This window comes from Lissotriton helveticus, chromosome 3_1 (assembly GCF_964261635.1).
Source record: "Lissotriton helveticus chromosome 3_1, aLisHel1.1, whole genome shotgun sequence".
Classification (NCBI taxonomy): domain Eukaryota; kingdom Metazoa; phylum Chordata; class Amphibia; order Caudata; family Salamandridae; genus Lissotriton; species Lissotriton helveticus.
Genome location: NC_136061.1, coordinates 1,251,341,368 through 1,251,355,642, shown reverse-complemented (window position 1 = coordinate 1,251,355,642; position 14,275 = coordinate 1,251,341,368). Strand labels below are relative to the sequence as shown.

Sequence of the window (14,275 nt, the reverse complement as noted above, 5' to 3'; positions counted from 1 at the left end):
TTGTATTATTGAACTGCATCCTGAAACATGGCTACATGTAAAATTAACACTTGACAATATTCTATCATCTAAAAGTGGTATTGAAAATGGCCTTGCTAATCACACTGTACATTGCTGATATAGATATGTCACTAAAGTCTGACATTGGTATCACAACAAAATTAGGAGGTATAAAAATACCATACGTAGCTGTGATGGGGCGTGCGGACCGAAAATGACTATCCCAACGGACTGGTGGTCCGCCACTCCCCTCTCACCTTGCCCCTTTTCCCCACAGCTACCACCTTGTCCTTGGATCGAGGACCGAGTCAGGCTGGCCGGATGACAACAACATGTTTGGCCCCTTTAAGAACACGGACCAAGAAGAAGAGACCCCGCCCCTTGACCGCGTCACCACGTCAAAAGGAGGAGGTAGGAGAGACAAGACGGACGGCGTTTCCCTGGAGGTAGCTGACAACGAGGAAGACGGACGGCGGTATCCTGAACCGAGAGAGACCGAGAGCGACACACCAGGAGGCCAACGTTTCAACGCTTCGCCCTGCCACGTTCCCACGGGAGGAGCATGGCTACAAGAGGTACGGGGCCGGGTAGCGGGTTGGGTCGGGCGGAGGAGTCAGCCCCGTGTATAAAAGTGTACAGCCCTTTGTATAGTACCCTGTCCGTTCACGTGCACTCCTACCACCACACCCCTTTGATTCAGAAGTGTGCACCGTATCACTGTTGTTGTCCCTCACTCCCGGCCCTTAAGAGTGTTCCCGTAACCACGTAATTGTCTGACTCAAGATTCCTTTCTTTTCGGTACCGGAGCGGAACACGGAGCGGAGAGACGTCCCCTCCCTGAGCACGACCGCCCCTGTCCATACCGGGAACAGCCAAGCTGGAGAAAGCTACCTTTCCTTTGGACCCTGCAGTGCTTGCGAGAGAACGAGCAACCCCATTAATGAAAAAGACTTACATACCAATAAAGCCTTCCCTGAAACCTTTAATCAAGGCGCCAGTGTTTCTCTTTACCCCGACCCCTCCAGTCAGTCCCAGCTCAGTAGCCGAAACCCCGCACGTCCCGACCCCCTCGGGACAACTGGTGTCAGAAGTGGGATCCCCTCCACCATCCGTCTGTACCAAAAAGATGGAGGCCCTGATCGAGCACATAATCAAAGGCAAAGAAAAATTGGAATGGGCCGTGGAAAGTCAGCTTACCTTAGCACAGGCAGACCGAGAACTGTTCACAACAACCATAACGGCCCAGCTGGAAAGTATTAGAAATGTGCCGCCTCCCACCCAGACCATTCCCGGTGAGGTGCGCCTGCACAGCCCCCATCCCACCGGTATGGCCCTCCAGAAATATGTGCACGGCGAAGACCCGGACGCCTTCCCTTTAAACTTTGAAAGGGCCGCCCGTGCAATGAGCTGGCCCGAAGAGAAATGGCCGTTCTTTTTGGCTCCTCTCCTCACAGCGGAAGCCCAATCGGCTTATCAGGCCGCTAACCCCCTAGGTACTACCCCATATGCGACCATTGAGATGGTCATCCTGGATCATTTAGGTCTGGATCAAGAGGCCTATCGCGTTCGCTTTAGAAAGGAAAGAGGAGTTCAAGGGGAGAACGCGAAGACACTTTTCTTTAGATTAAAGATGGCCGCTGATAAGTGGCTGCGTCCGGACCTGTGCAGCAAAGAGGACATTCTGAACAAAGTGTACTTAGAGCAATTTATGGAGGCATTGCCCTATGCCACCCAACGCTGGCTGCGTCAACACGTGGGGATTTCAGTCGAACAAGCCATAGAAATGGCGTCACAATATGCTCGAGCTCAACCTAAGACAACCCCATGGGAGCATGAGAAGGCCCTCAAACGCATACATCCCCCAAAGGTGGACAAGAGACCCAAAGCCGGGACCGAGGTCTCCAGACTATTTTGGCTTACGGGAATGATGTCTCCCCTGAATAAAGGACCTCAGTGCTTCGAGTGCGGGGAGTGGGGCCACATAGCGAGAATGTGCTCCAAAAGAAAAACACAAGAGGAGCCCATGGAGGTCGGTTAGCTCCCGAAAACCGTGAGGTACTCCGCGGAAATGGGCAGCACATTCTATGTGAGTATGAGGATGAATGGTTACAGGGTAAGGGCCTTGTTAGACTCGGGGTGCAGACAGTCAGTAATCCAGACGCGCTTTGTCAAACTCGAACAGATGAACCCCCAGAGTCCTGTATATGTACAGTGTGTGCACGGGGATGTGAAGCCCTACCCTGTGGCCTCTATTACCATAACTCTACCGGATAGAGAACCTGTATGGTCCGGGTAGGGGTGGTGGATTCCCTGCCAGAGAACGTGATCCTAGGGACAAACAACCCCGAATTCCTTTCCCTCTGTAGGGAGACCCTTTCCCGACCGGTACAGACGGAGAGCCTACCCACATACCTGTCCCCCGAACCATGGGTTATTGATAGGAGTTTTGCTTTGCTCAGGGAGAAGATAGGACCCTATTCCACGCCTGGGAAAACGCCCACGCCCCGGATGGACTCAACCCACAGTCTTACCCCCGCTTCTTGATTAAGAACGAATTGCTATACCGCCAGGCCAGGCAAGAGGGAGAGCTACAACTGTTGGTGCCCAGATCCTTTCGGGAACAGGTACTCTTCTTCGCTCACGCCCATTTGACGGCCGGCCATGCAGGCAAGGAAAAAACCATGGAAAGTATACTTAGGCATTTTTTTGGGCCTGGAATCTATCGGGACGTACAAGACTTCTGTGCCAAATGTGAAGTATGCCAAAGAAGAAACACCCACCGACCAACCGCTGCGCCTCTACAGAAGATGCCCATCATAGGAGTTCCGTTTGAACAGGTCGGCATGGACATAATCGGTCCCTTGCCGAAGTCGGGCCGCGGACATCTGTATGCCCTCGTGATAGTCGACTACGCAACCCGGTTTGTGGAAGCCTTTCCTTTGCGAACCACCACAACATCCGCCATCGCCGAGAAGTTTGTAGAGCTGTTTTCTCGCATGGGGTTCCCCAAAGAGGTGCTGACGGATCAGGGGACCCCCTTTACCTCGAAATTGATGAAAGAAGTGTGTGCCTCTCTAGACATCAAGCATCTGAAGACCTCGGTGTACCACCCCCAAACCGATGGCCTCGTTGAAAGGTACAACCAGACCCTCAAGCTAACACTGAAAAAAATGCTGACAGCCGAAGGACCTACCTGGGACCGACTTCTGCCTATCGCCCTGTATGTTATATGGGCTCAGAAACAAAGTAGCCTGGGATGTTCATCCTTCAAGCTCTTATATGGAAGACTGCCACGGTCCCTCCAGGAAATCACGAGGGAAATGTGGGAACATGAGGAATCCCAAGAACAGAAGAGCATGTTGGAATACACCACGCAGCTGAGAACCAAACTGGGAAAGCTACGAGAACTAGCGTACTCCAACATGGAACACCAACACGAGAGGTATAAAAAGACGTACGATAAAGGAAAGAAGCTGAGAAAAATCGACGTCGGGAAGTGGGCTCTCGTGTTGTTACCAACCATAAGCAACAAAACCAAAAATGAGTGGCAAGACCCGTTCCAGATTATTGAAGCCATCGGTCAAACTACCTACAGGTTACGCCTGTCGCCCACTAAAACCCAAACGTACCACAATAACCTACTGAAAGAATGGTTGGGACCATTACCCAGAGCGGGTCATTTTGTCGGTCAGACAAGCTACCCCAACACCACAACCTTGGATCAACTGGTGGTCAACCAGGGGTTGACCTCCCAGGAGAAGACCGAGTTAGCAGAGGCCCTGAAGCCCTTCGCCGACGTCTTCTCTGACCTACCCGGGAGGACTAACCTAGCCGAACACCGCATGGAAACCCTTCCGGGAGAAGTGGTAAAACAAAGACCTTCCAGGATACCAGCCGCCAGAAAAGAAGCCGTCCGACGGGAAGTCCAAGACATGCTTAGATTAGGCGTAATCCGACCCTCCCAGAGCCATTGGTCGTCCCCAATCGTGATGATACCCAAACCAGATGGGTCCAAACGCTTCTGTATGGAGGAGGGTACCATAGCTCCCCAAAGCAAGAAAGTACGAGCGATAGCTACAGTTCCGTTTCCCGCTACTAAAAGAGATCTCCGGGCCTTCCTAGGTCTGGTAGGGTACTACCGCCGGTTCATACCATGCTGTGCCGAGGTGGCTGCACCATTAACGGACCTTCTGCAGTGGAGCAATTCTGCATACACTTTCTGACGAAAATATGTACATATCGTAAACCGCACTGTGCAAGGTGTTTCTTATTAGGCATTGTTCTATTAGTGTGGAAATTACCTTGGAAGCCGAGAAAAAAATGTGGGAAGGCATAAGCCATTACATTTTGCAACTCTTGCAACAGGTGAAAATTGATAACCTTGCAAACTTTTTGTGATAAACAAAATGTTACAAACTTCTGGAGCTGGTACCAAATGTTTAAGTATGCACGAAGCAGATTTTGTGAGTAGGATAAACTCGGACAAGCATGTCACCCACCAATTGATTTAGTTTTCTAAAATCTCTCATGTTAACCTTTCAAAGAAGGTGACTCGATGTCTGCTGCACTCCACAGTCACCACTACAATCTAGAGTAAACTCAAATTACAGGCACGCTTTTCTTCTGCACCTGAGCTACTTCCTAGTTCTGTTCAAGATGCTGGGAACCACACTTATGATATTACATCTGTTTTGAGTGACCTTATATTTTTTGTAGAGAGCGTTACCTTGAGCATTGCTTAGTGCTAATGATACCTAGGCTTAGCACTTTGCTGCTCGCTAAGATTTAGAATAGTCTTACATACATAAATTACATAAACAGAAACAGTTAAACATGCTCTGAAAATTATGTTAAAACAGTGCTTAAGCCCTCATTAAGAGTGACCTGCATAAATAATTCCAGAGCTACGGTAAGCAAACATACTGGGTTGTAGGAATTTTGTGACTTCCTCCTGATGCCGGATTTTTCCATCACAAAAATGCAAGGAAAATTTGAGATTTTAGCTAAAGTTTGAGGCTTGCAGGACATTGTGGGTAAAAAAAAAAACCTCATTGGATCCAAGCAAGACATACCACCATAGAATCCCATGTTTTTAAATGTGCAGGATTTCACTAGGTGCCAGCTAGGGTCCACAACTCACAGCTACCCACAATGCAAATGAAGTATTTGTTTCCATGCTAAAATGTGATGTATGCATGTTGTGTTTTTTGTCATTTCCTGTCGCAGCCACTAGGCCTACCCACACAAGTGTGCTACCATTTCTATTGGGAGAAATTAAGTGAGGAAAATGTGTCTTTTTAGGCAAAGTTTGAGGTTTGCAAGGGATTCTGGGTAGGAAAACCGTGGGACAGCCAGACATATCTCCCCACCCTAGATTCCCCCAGCTGTCTTGTTTTAAAAAATGTGCAAGTTTGCCTGGATGCTGGCCACCCACTTTGCAAAAAAGGTTCCATTTTGACTGGAAAAATGTGGTGTCCAAATAGCGTTTTGGGACCTTTCTTGTCACAGGCACTAGGCCTACCAACACAAAAGTGAGGTACCATGTTTATCGGAAGACATGCAGGAGCATAAAATTGTAGAACATTTTTTTTATTACCAATTGTATTTCACTGCATTTCTTCACTCTAAATGTAGGCCAGTGTGTAAGAAAGAAGGATTTTTGAAAAATACACTCTAAATCATATGCTAGTACGGGTACCCACAAATTCAGAGATGTGGGAATAACCACTGCTCCCGAACTCCATTTCTTGTGCCCATTTCAGAAATATATGGGTTAACTTGGTATACATTTTTCACTTAGTATATTTCATCATACAAACTGGGCTAAACAATGAAAGACGGTGCAGCTCAGTTGTTGGCTTTAGGTACCTTGGGTTCTTATATTACCAACAAACTCAACATATCCCCACAATCAGATTAATCTAGTGGATATAACGGTATACTGCTTTTTTAAAGTGGCCATAGTGACAAAAACTTACAGATGAAAACGTTGTCACAAATGGCCATTTGTTGTGGAAACCAGTGGGCTTCACACTGGTTTCCACAACAAACTAGAAGTAGGTTGAAAGCCCGAAAAATGGGCTACCTCTTTGAAAAATGCCAAAACTGTGGTAAATAATTCGATTTTTTTTATTCAGCTCCGCATGTTCCTGAAATCTGGGAAGATGGTGATTTTAGCACAGCAAACTGTTTGTTGATTCTGTTTTTAGGAAGACTCTTTAATCTGGAGCACTTTTTTCCGATTCGCCCCCCAAAAATCAAAACATAGCTATATTTTGCATACTTTCTTGGCTCCTTCTAGGGTATCTCTAGAATCCTAAAGAGGTTTCAAAAACAGGGCACACATTTTGCAAAAATACCTTAGATGGAACAAAGTTATGTAGCCCTAAGCAAGAATTACCCCAAATAGACAAAAAAAAGGTCTCTGCAGCTCGTGGATGAAGGAGGTGGTTTCCCCAGCAGTTAAGGGATTATTGTAATCATTCACATCAAATCAACATCATAAACAAAAATCACCTCATGAATAGATCGCTTTGAGATTTGTCGTTCTCTATAGAAAGCATCTAGGGATCTAAAGCAAGACTATGTAAAGCAGACTGTCAACACAACAAAGGTCCTGAATGATCAAAAATGTAGTACACAACAATTGTGCATGCACTGCCAGTGTAAAGCATACGTATGACAAAACCACATGCCAACATCCATTTACCCACAAAGGACCACTCTGTATTTGTGCGACAAGAAGAAGTTACAGTTCTGAAAAACCTAGGCAATGCAGCACCATATTCGATGCTAACATGTCTGGTGTGCCTGTGGTTACTAGATTAAGTTAAGAGTGAGAACAGAATCAAAAGATCATTAAAAAGTAAAAAGTCATCATTACCTCTGACATTTTTGGCTTCCTTTTGCTAGACGGTGCCAGCCTTTCTGTCTCTGGACGGGGAACCGTGGCCATACTGTATATTTCTTTGCTCAAGTTCTGCTTGGACCTCAGAAGCGACAGAGCTGCTTTTGTTGATATTCCAGGGAGGTTGGGATTGTAAAGGCTTATACACCAGCTTGAGTAGACAGAAGCCCTTCGGTCAGCTTGCTGAATGTGATTTGGCTTAATGTAGTTCAAATAGCACCAGGTGACACTAGTGGTTGTATGCAGACTGGGGAAGGTTTTCACATCGGCACCTTCCACTGAACTTGTTGCACTTGTATTAAGAGCTGCTGGAGGAGAAGTGCTCATTGGGCTGCAAGGTTGTGAATCAGAGAGCTCTGTACTGTCCTCTTTCTTCACGGTTTGAAGGGATAGCTTGCTGTGATATTGCTTGCCCACTGGTTGCTTGTGGTCTTCTGGTGATTGAGAATGAGAGGTTAGCTGTAAACAATGTGGAATTTCCTTTATAATTGACTGATCTGAGCAGGACCTGATGGGCACCTCTGCTTCTACTCTGCTGTGACCTTGTGTGGACAGCTTTGATTGCTCCTTCCTGTTTCTTTCATCTGCACTAGCTTCTTTCGCAGATGATGATTTCAATAAATCACATTTTTCTTCTGACTCGGATACTGCCTCCTCTTTCACTCTCTTCTGCTGCTGGCTTTCTATTGTGAGCTCTAAACTTCCAGCGGGAGAAAGCATGCGCTTGCTTCCGCCGGCTGTTGATGAGCTTCCATCTAATCCCAATTCACTCTCAGACAGAGATGCCAGGGGCATAAAGACCCTTCTGTCCATCGTTGGTAAGGGCACTCTTAAGTAAGGGGTCTGGAAGAAGCTTCTTTGATCTTCTGCTATCATTTGTGCCAAATCAAAGCCCACTCCATGAACTCCTTTAGGTCGGCTGTCATCAAATTTACGAATAAAGATAGAAGAGGGACTGCAGTGGGACTGAGTAACTAGAATTTGGGAAAGAGTTGTATACATTGCGCTACCATATGATGGCATGTGAGTCTGAATCCTAACAGGAACTACAAGGGACATCACAGGATCTGCACAGGCTGGAACCACCCTTTGGGAGACTGTTTCCATTGAGGATGGGGGGCTGGTAGTGGGAGGCAATGGCTGAAGCTTACCTTCTTTGCCTGTTGAGAGAGTAGAGGGGCCCATTGGCAGGGAGAGTGCGGCTTTTGTTTGTGGCGAAGGTTCGCCAGCCTCAGTTTGCAACTGAAGGGCAAGCTGGGATGGTAATGGCAGAAAGTATGCCGGGGGGATGGAGGAAGAGCCTGTGTAATGCATTGGAACATAAGGGGGATGTTGTCTGAAGGGTAGCTCCATGGGATGTGAAATTAACTGCTGTGCAATATGTAGTTGGCTTGGGTGGAGCAGTGCATGTTGGAGGGGATGATGTGGTGTTTGAAACAGCGATGGTGAAATCTGAGGGAATGGAAACTGAGTAGTGAGGAGTTCTGACATGGCTTGCGTGGAAAACAGTTCTGGGGGCTGCAAGAGGTGCTGTACTGGGAACAGTGGCAAATATGATTTTTCCTGTATTGCCAACTGTGGCATGGGGGCACTAATCACTTGCAGGGCATCAGTCAACGGCTGTGTATAATCAAGACTCTCTTTCAATGGGCCTTGTTCTTTGGGATAATCTCTATGAGGTGCAATGGAAGAAGGGGAAGAAGAGTGGGATCCGCTTTTGACACTAGGTTTACTTGAAGATGAAAATGGCTCTTCTGTCTCTTTCCAGCCCTTAACTACATAGTCTGGGTCATGCTCTACATGTCTGCTAAGAGAAGCCTGCCGAGTTTGAAAGCACTTTCTCTTCTCCTGGGCAGAGGAAGAGGCAACGGGACCTGATGCAGCTGCTGATGACAAGCTTCCATAGTCGAAGGATTTGCTGCGGTTTTCAGATATCTGTAGGGTATGAGATACATTCGGTGTCTGCTCAGAAGCGGATCTCCGCATTTCACGAGCATGAGGAGGAGGATGATGGGTTGGTACAGTCAGCATATGAGTCCCAAAAGGTTTGCTAAGTATTTCAGATGATTGTCCAGCTGATTCTTCTCGTTCAAATGAAACAGAATGACTTGAGGCATGTGATATACTACTTTCCAGGCTCGGACTTCTGGTAAGGTTTACTGATTCAAAGCTAGACTCGCCAGATGACTGGGCCAATTCTGCTAAGCGGAGTCGTTTCTTTTTGGGTGGCAGCTTCTCTGTGGGAAGCTGAGAGAGTGTTTGACTTCTTTGAGGCCACTGAAACTCCTCTAGCTTCTCCTGCTCTTTTGGAGGTGGTTCACGCTCAACTTCTGGTTTATCAGGCTCTTCTGTAACTAGAATCTCCGGAACCTGGATATTTGGCTGGCGCACTAACTTTGACTGCAGCGCATGCGATGATCGTGCATGCTGTGCTGCTGGTTGAGATGAGCTCGGGACAGCTGGAATATCTTCGTCCTCTAAGCCACTCATCTGTTCCACTGACTCAGACTTTTCAAATGAGCTAGTATGTTGGATTACAGAAATTTCTTTTGATGTTGTTCGTCTTTCTTTAATTTCCTCACTCATAGGCATTGTTGGGTTTAATATACTATACTCCATGCTTGCATCAGGAAGAGGAGCAGCTTCATGCCCCACTGTTGATGATATAATGCTATCCGTAGTTAGATTCAGAGCAACATCAGATGTTCTGCTGGGCAGTCCAGACTTGGTAATCACATACCCTGGTGGTTCTTCATCATCTCCAAAACTCTTTTCTTTCCGTCTTTTCCTTAATGGGGCCAGTTCCACACTAGTGCCTATCTTGTATTGCATAGCATCTGGTGATGGAGCACACTCTTCAAGACCCCTAGCAGCTTCTATTGAGGCATGCAATGGTGGAGATCGAGGCATCGAAATACGAAGTTCAGAACAGTAATATTTTTTATGGGCATCATAGTTATCCCTTTTTTTGTATCGAGCACCACATATGTTACATTCATACATCAACCCCTTCATTTTTGGGCCCTTCCTGGACTTTTTGGTCGGATCACTTTCTTTGTGTTCATGCTCTTCAGCATGTGTGGACAGCACATCTTTGTTTACTGAGCTGAACTCTTCGGAAGTGTATTCCATACCCATTGGCAGCTCAATAGCTGGTTGTCGTTTCAGCATTCTGGGATGAGAAGAGAAGACATGACTGCGGCTTAAGACATCAGGAGAGTCCATTAACCGGTTATCTAATGAATAACTGGCTCTAAATGTATGCGGTGAGCTAACCGTGCAGGCAGAAGAAGGCATTGAGTGGCTTCTTAGGAGAGGCACAGGTTCAGTGGTACTATGAGTATGCTGAGGAGGTACGTATGGTTGATCAGGCTTACCCTTCTCACCTGGAGATGCCAACATTTTTGATGCATCTAACTGGCTAGTGGTGCCAGAAGACTTCAGGTCAAACTGGAATGGATCTCGAAAAGAGCCAGCCTTGGGAGATTCAATGCTGCTACGTCGAGACAAAGAGCTTCTTCTTGGTTTCACGCTGTCAATTTCACTTGTGTCCACCACAGCTTCATTGATGGTTATCAGCTTGGTAATGTGCTCAATTACTTGAGTTCTAGGCACAGAAAGTGGGATGCTTGCTTTATCTTCATGTGGAGGCCCTTGGGATGTTGCAGATTTTTGCCCAATTCGACCACATTTCCCAAAAATTATTTCCGCATAGGATTTTGCATTTGTGTTGGGTGGGCTGATCTGCTGTTCTGCACTTTCTGAGCGTGAAAAGTAGCCAGATTCTGTGCTTCCTTTGCTACCTGGGCTAAGAAAAGGTTGTTCCTCTATGACCTTCTTTCTTTCGCTTAAGCGGAGTGCAAGTTTCTGCTTTATGGAATGTGTATCCTCTGGTTTATGACTCAATGCATGCTCTGTGGACGGCTCCACAAACTGGGTGCTCTCCTCGAATGACTGAGACATACTGGAATGGGATAGTGAGTAATGCTCAAGGCTTGTACTCTGGCTTCCTGTACCATATGAGCTACATGGAGACAAGCTGTGCTTCTGTCTGGCTGGCAAGTCAGCTACATGGCTCGCCAGGGTACCAGTCTCCTCTTCAGAATCTGTGCTTTCACCTTCTGTTGGCTCTTCGAACTCCTCCCGACCAAGCCCCTCCATTTCCAAGCTGGAAGGATACAGCTCTGCATCAAGTCCTGAGGCCAGCCCAGCTTTAATTCTATGAGCATGCGATTTCCTATGTTTGTACAAATTGCTTTTAGTCTTAAAAGAGAAGCCACAAGCTGAGCATGGGTATGGACGCTCACCGGTATGGGACCTGATATGTTTTTCTAGCACGCTAGGCTTAGCACAGGGCCGGCTGCAGTATGGACAGATGTATTTTCCTGGCTTCTGGGGCTTTTTTTCTTTCTTGTGCACCTCCTCTGCTTGTTTCAGTGACCCCTGGGAAGACCGGTGAAGGTGCACCTTCTGAACTGATGGCAAGTCTTCTCCGGACAAAGGTGGGGCATGGGAAGGAATGAGCTGACCGTGGCTCTGTAGTCCAGGAGAATCAAATGTTCCAGACACACTGGGCCGGGCAGGATCCACAAGCTGCCAAGCTGATCCTTCGAGGCTATGCTCTGGATTTCCAGGAGGGATAAATGCTGGTGACAGGGGTTGCTGCTGGAGCTTGGCAGCATGATGCATGTGCTCTACAGAGGGACCTTTGGAGAGCTTTGGACGCCCAACTTTCCTCTTTACAGTTGTAAACTGAGGTTGCAATGGGGCATCAGTAGATGGGTGTTCTTGTAAAGCAGAGGATCGTTCTGGGAACACTGGTGCAGATGAAATACTGCCCTGCAAGGCCTCGCCCTTGGTCAGCCGCCTTCTTATCCCTTCCTCTGACTTTTTTGTGCTCTTCCTGCTTTGCTCGGGCTCCATGACCTCAATAGGGATTTTGAATGTTATTTAAGGAATATTCTGGCAATCTTCATTTAGTGACTGAAAGGTATCCCCAGTTGACTCTCTGCATTTGTTTGCAGCTATAGCCCTTAAGAATTTACTAAAATGTCCCTGGTAGCAGTTTGACCAGTAAAAGCTTTAAGGCAGTCAGAAAGTTCACATTGGTAATAGATAACTAACTACTTCAAAGTGAGAAACCTCTGCAAAAGCTCCAGTCCAAATTTTGTGAACTTCACTGAGGATCTGCGCCTCGCCATTTTCTGTCAAGTTGACAGAGGCATGTTTTCAAAGTTTCAAGTCAACCCACAGTGGGGTTTGTGTTTATTATACAAAACTCTGAAGTTTAAAGTCTGCCAAGTTTATGCTGTAGTCGCCTCTTCCATTTTCACCATGAAAGGTAATACTGAGCGGCATTCTTCCAGGGTAGCTTTCTCCACCGTCCCTGTTTCAGCTGCAAGCCATTCCCTCTAGACGTCCACATCCCTGTAACAATAAGCAAGTCAATGTTTTCATAGATAAACTTACGACACGACTTTTACAATTACACTAAGCAGACCCGTTTTTTACATTCTATACAGGATCCTTCAACATTCATCAAGAAGAATTGTATTGATCCATGGTGATTTTCGAGATATTCACAGGGATACAATTACGTAAAATTAGAATCATTTGCACAGTCAGTGGTTAACCAGAAAATGTAGCATAGCATGAGAAGCATGCAACACCTCGGATCTATAATAAATATCATGAAATCGAGCTGCTGTTTTCAGTGACAACTTCACTAGATGCACGACTTCCCAGCATGTATCGAAAATATTACAAGCATTTTCCCACTGGTGTGAGCTCTCCCACCTCATTTAATCGCACTGTTGGGAAATGGTCTAATTCTGAAAGCAACATTTAGGTTAACTCATAATCAATTTGTTTAAACCACCACCAGCAAAGAGGTTCTTCCTATGTGAGCAAGAGCTTTCATTGCATAGTGGTGTATATGAGTTGCAGAGCGATGGAATGAAATGACTGAGAAATATCCTGTTTTGTAAAGAGAATACTAGGTGCAGAACTACAACTATATAAGAAAATCCATCTTTCTACCAATGTCTTTTTGCTCTGTGTTTTGGCCTCTGCCATCATTGTGGACATGCTGAACTGGCCATGTTTGATGTGCTCTTTATAAAAGAACAAGCATTTGCATTTTTCAAATGCCCATATCTTTCACTTGGGTAAAGACAAGACACCTGAGTAATTGGAACTGATGCAGCTGCAATGAGTACAGATATGGAGAGAGTGATTGAAGAATAAATGACGTTATTTTTGATTACATGTTTTTATACAATTTTCACTGAAGGCCCTTATTCATACTGAATAAAATCTGAAACTTGTTTCAGGAAAGTGATAAGATGAAAACATAAAGAAGATAAATCCTAATTATCTAATACCTTGAAATACCATTGGAATAAAAAATAAATATTCTGCCTGATTCAGCTGAAGTGAATATCAATAGTTATACTCATTTTTGTATTTGATACTTTTGTTAGCCTCTGCTTAGAAGCTTCCACTTAAAATGGCTGGCATTGCACTCCTCACAGGAGGGAAGAAGGAAGACCAAGGGATGCAGAGAGGGACACCAACATTTGAACTAATTCCAATTATATAGTTTTCATTTTCTGAAGGAAACTGATGACTTAGGAGAGTCTTTGGCTTCTGGGGAAAAGAGACAACCTCGTATGTGTATTCAAAAATAGGCACAGGCAGCTATATCTTAGCGGTTTTAGGCTACATCAGGAATGCATACTAAAAGCATGTGGGCTTTCACTGCTGAAGGGTTTTCAACCTTCAGAAAACTTTCTACATCCTTCTGTAACTTTTTCTCTTTTGACCTTTTAAGTTCTTTATTGTTGAACGGTGCTCATTTAATTGTTGCATGTATAGCACATACTTTTTTTCCTTTGAGAAACCTTGTTGCTTGGGCCCAGATATCATTCATGACAGATTGACTCTTCAAAAAAATGTTTACCTTTGTGGGTTAGATTGTTTCGGCCTTGTGGGCCCACTAACCGCCCACACCAAGACCTAGGCTTCTTTCCTCCCAGAATCCCCCAAAAGAAGGCAATCGTGTTTATTTGGAATAGAAATCCTAATGCTGTAGGTCAAAATATGAGGTGGGAGAGGGAGTAACATTAGAAAATATTTTCACAGAAACAAAGGTGAGTGAAGAGACTTGATCCCAGAAACAGTATTTGCAATTAGTCAATCATTCTAAATGAATGTATTTGTTTGCGTAGGGCTAAGAGTACAAGACGGGGGTACCTCGTGAAACGTTTCCAAAGTAGGATGCCAAGATACATACTCATCCACCCTTTGGTCAAAAGCCATATGGTCAACACAGGAAAGAGAATACTGAATAAAGAAGAAAGGGTGTCG

General features: G+C 45.7%; 1 protein-coding gene across 1 annotated transcript in view; it reads right to left on the bottom strand.

The window, feature by feature from the left end:
- The window catches only part of HIVEP3 (HIVEP zinc finger 3), a 370,547-nt gene that overhangs the window by 146,342 nt on the left and 209,930 nt on the right, over nucleotides 1-14,275 (bottom strand). The window contains exon 4 of the mRNA XM_078681902.1: nucleotides 6,884-12,334. Coding sequence (XP_078538028.1) covers nucleotides 6,884-11,830 — 4,947 coding nt within the window. The 5' untranslated portion in view covers nucleotides 11,831-12,334. The remainder of the gene's footprint in view (nucleotides 1-6,883; nucleotides 12,335-14,275) is intronic.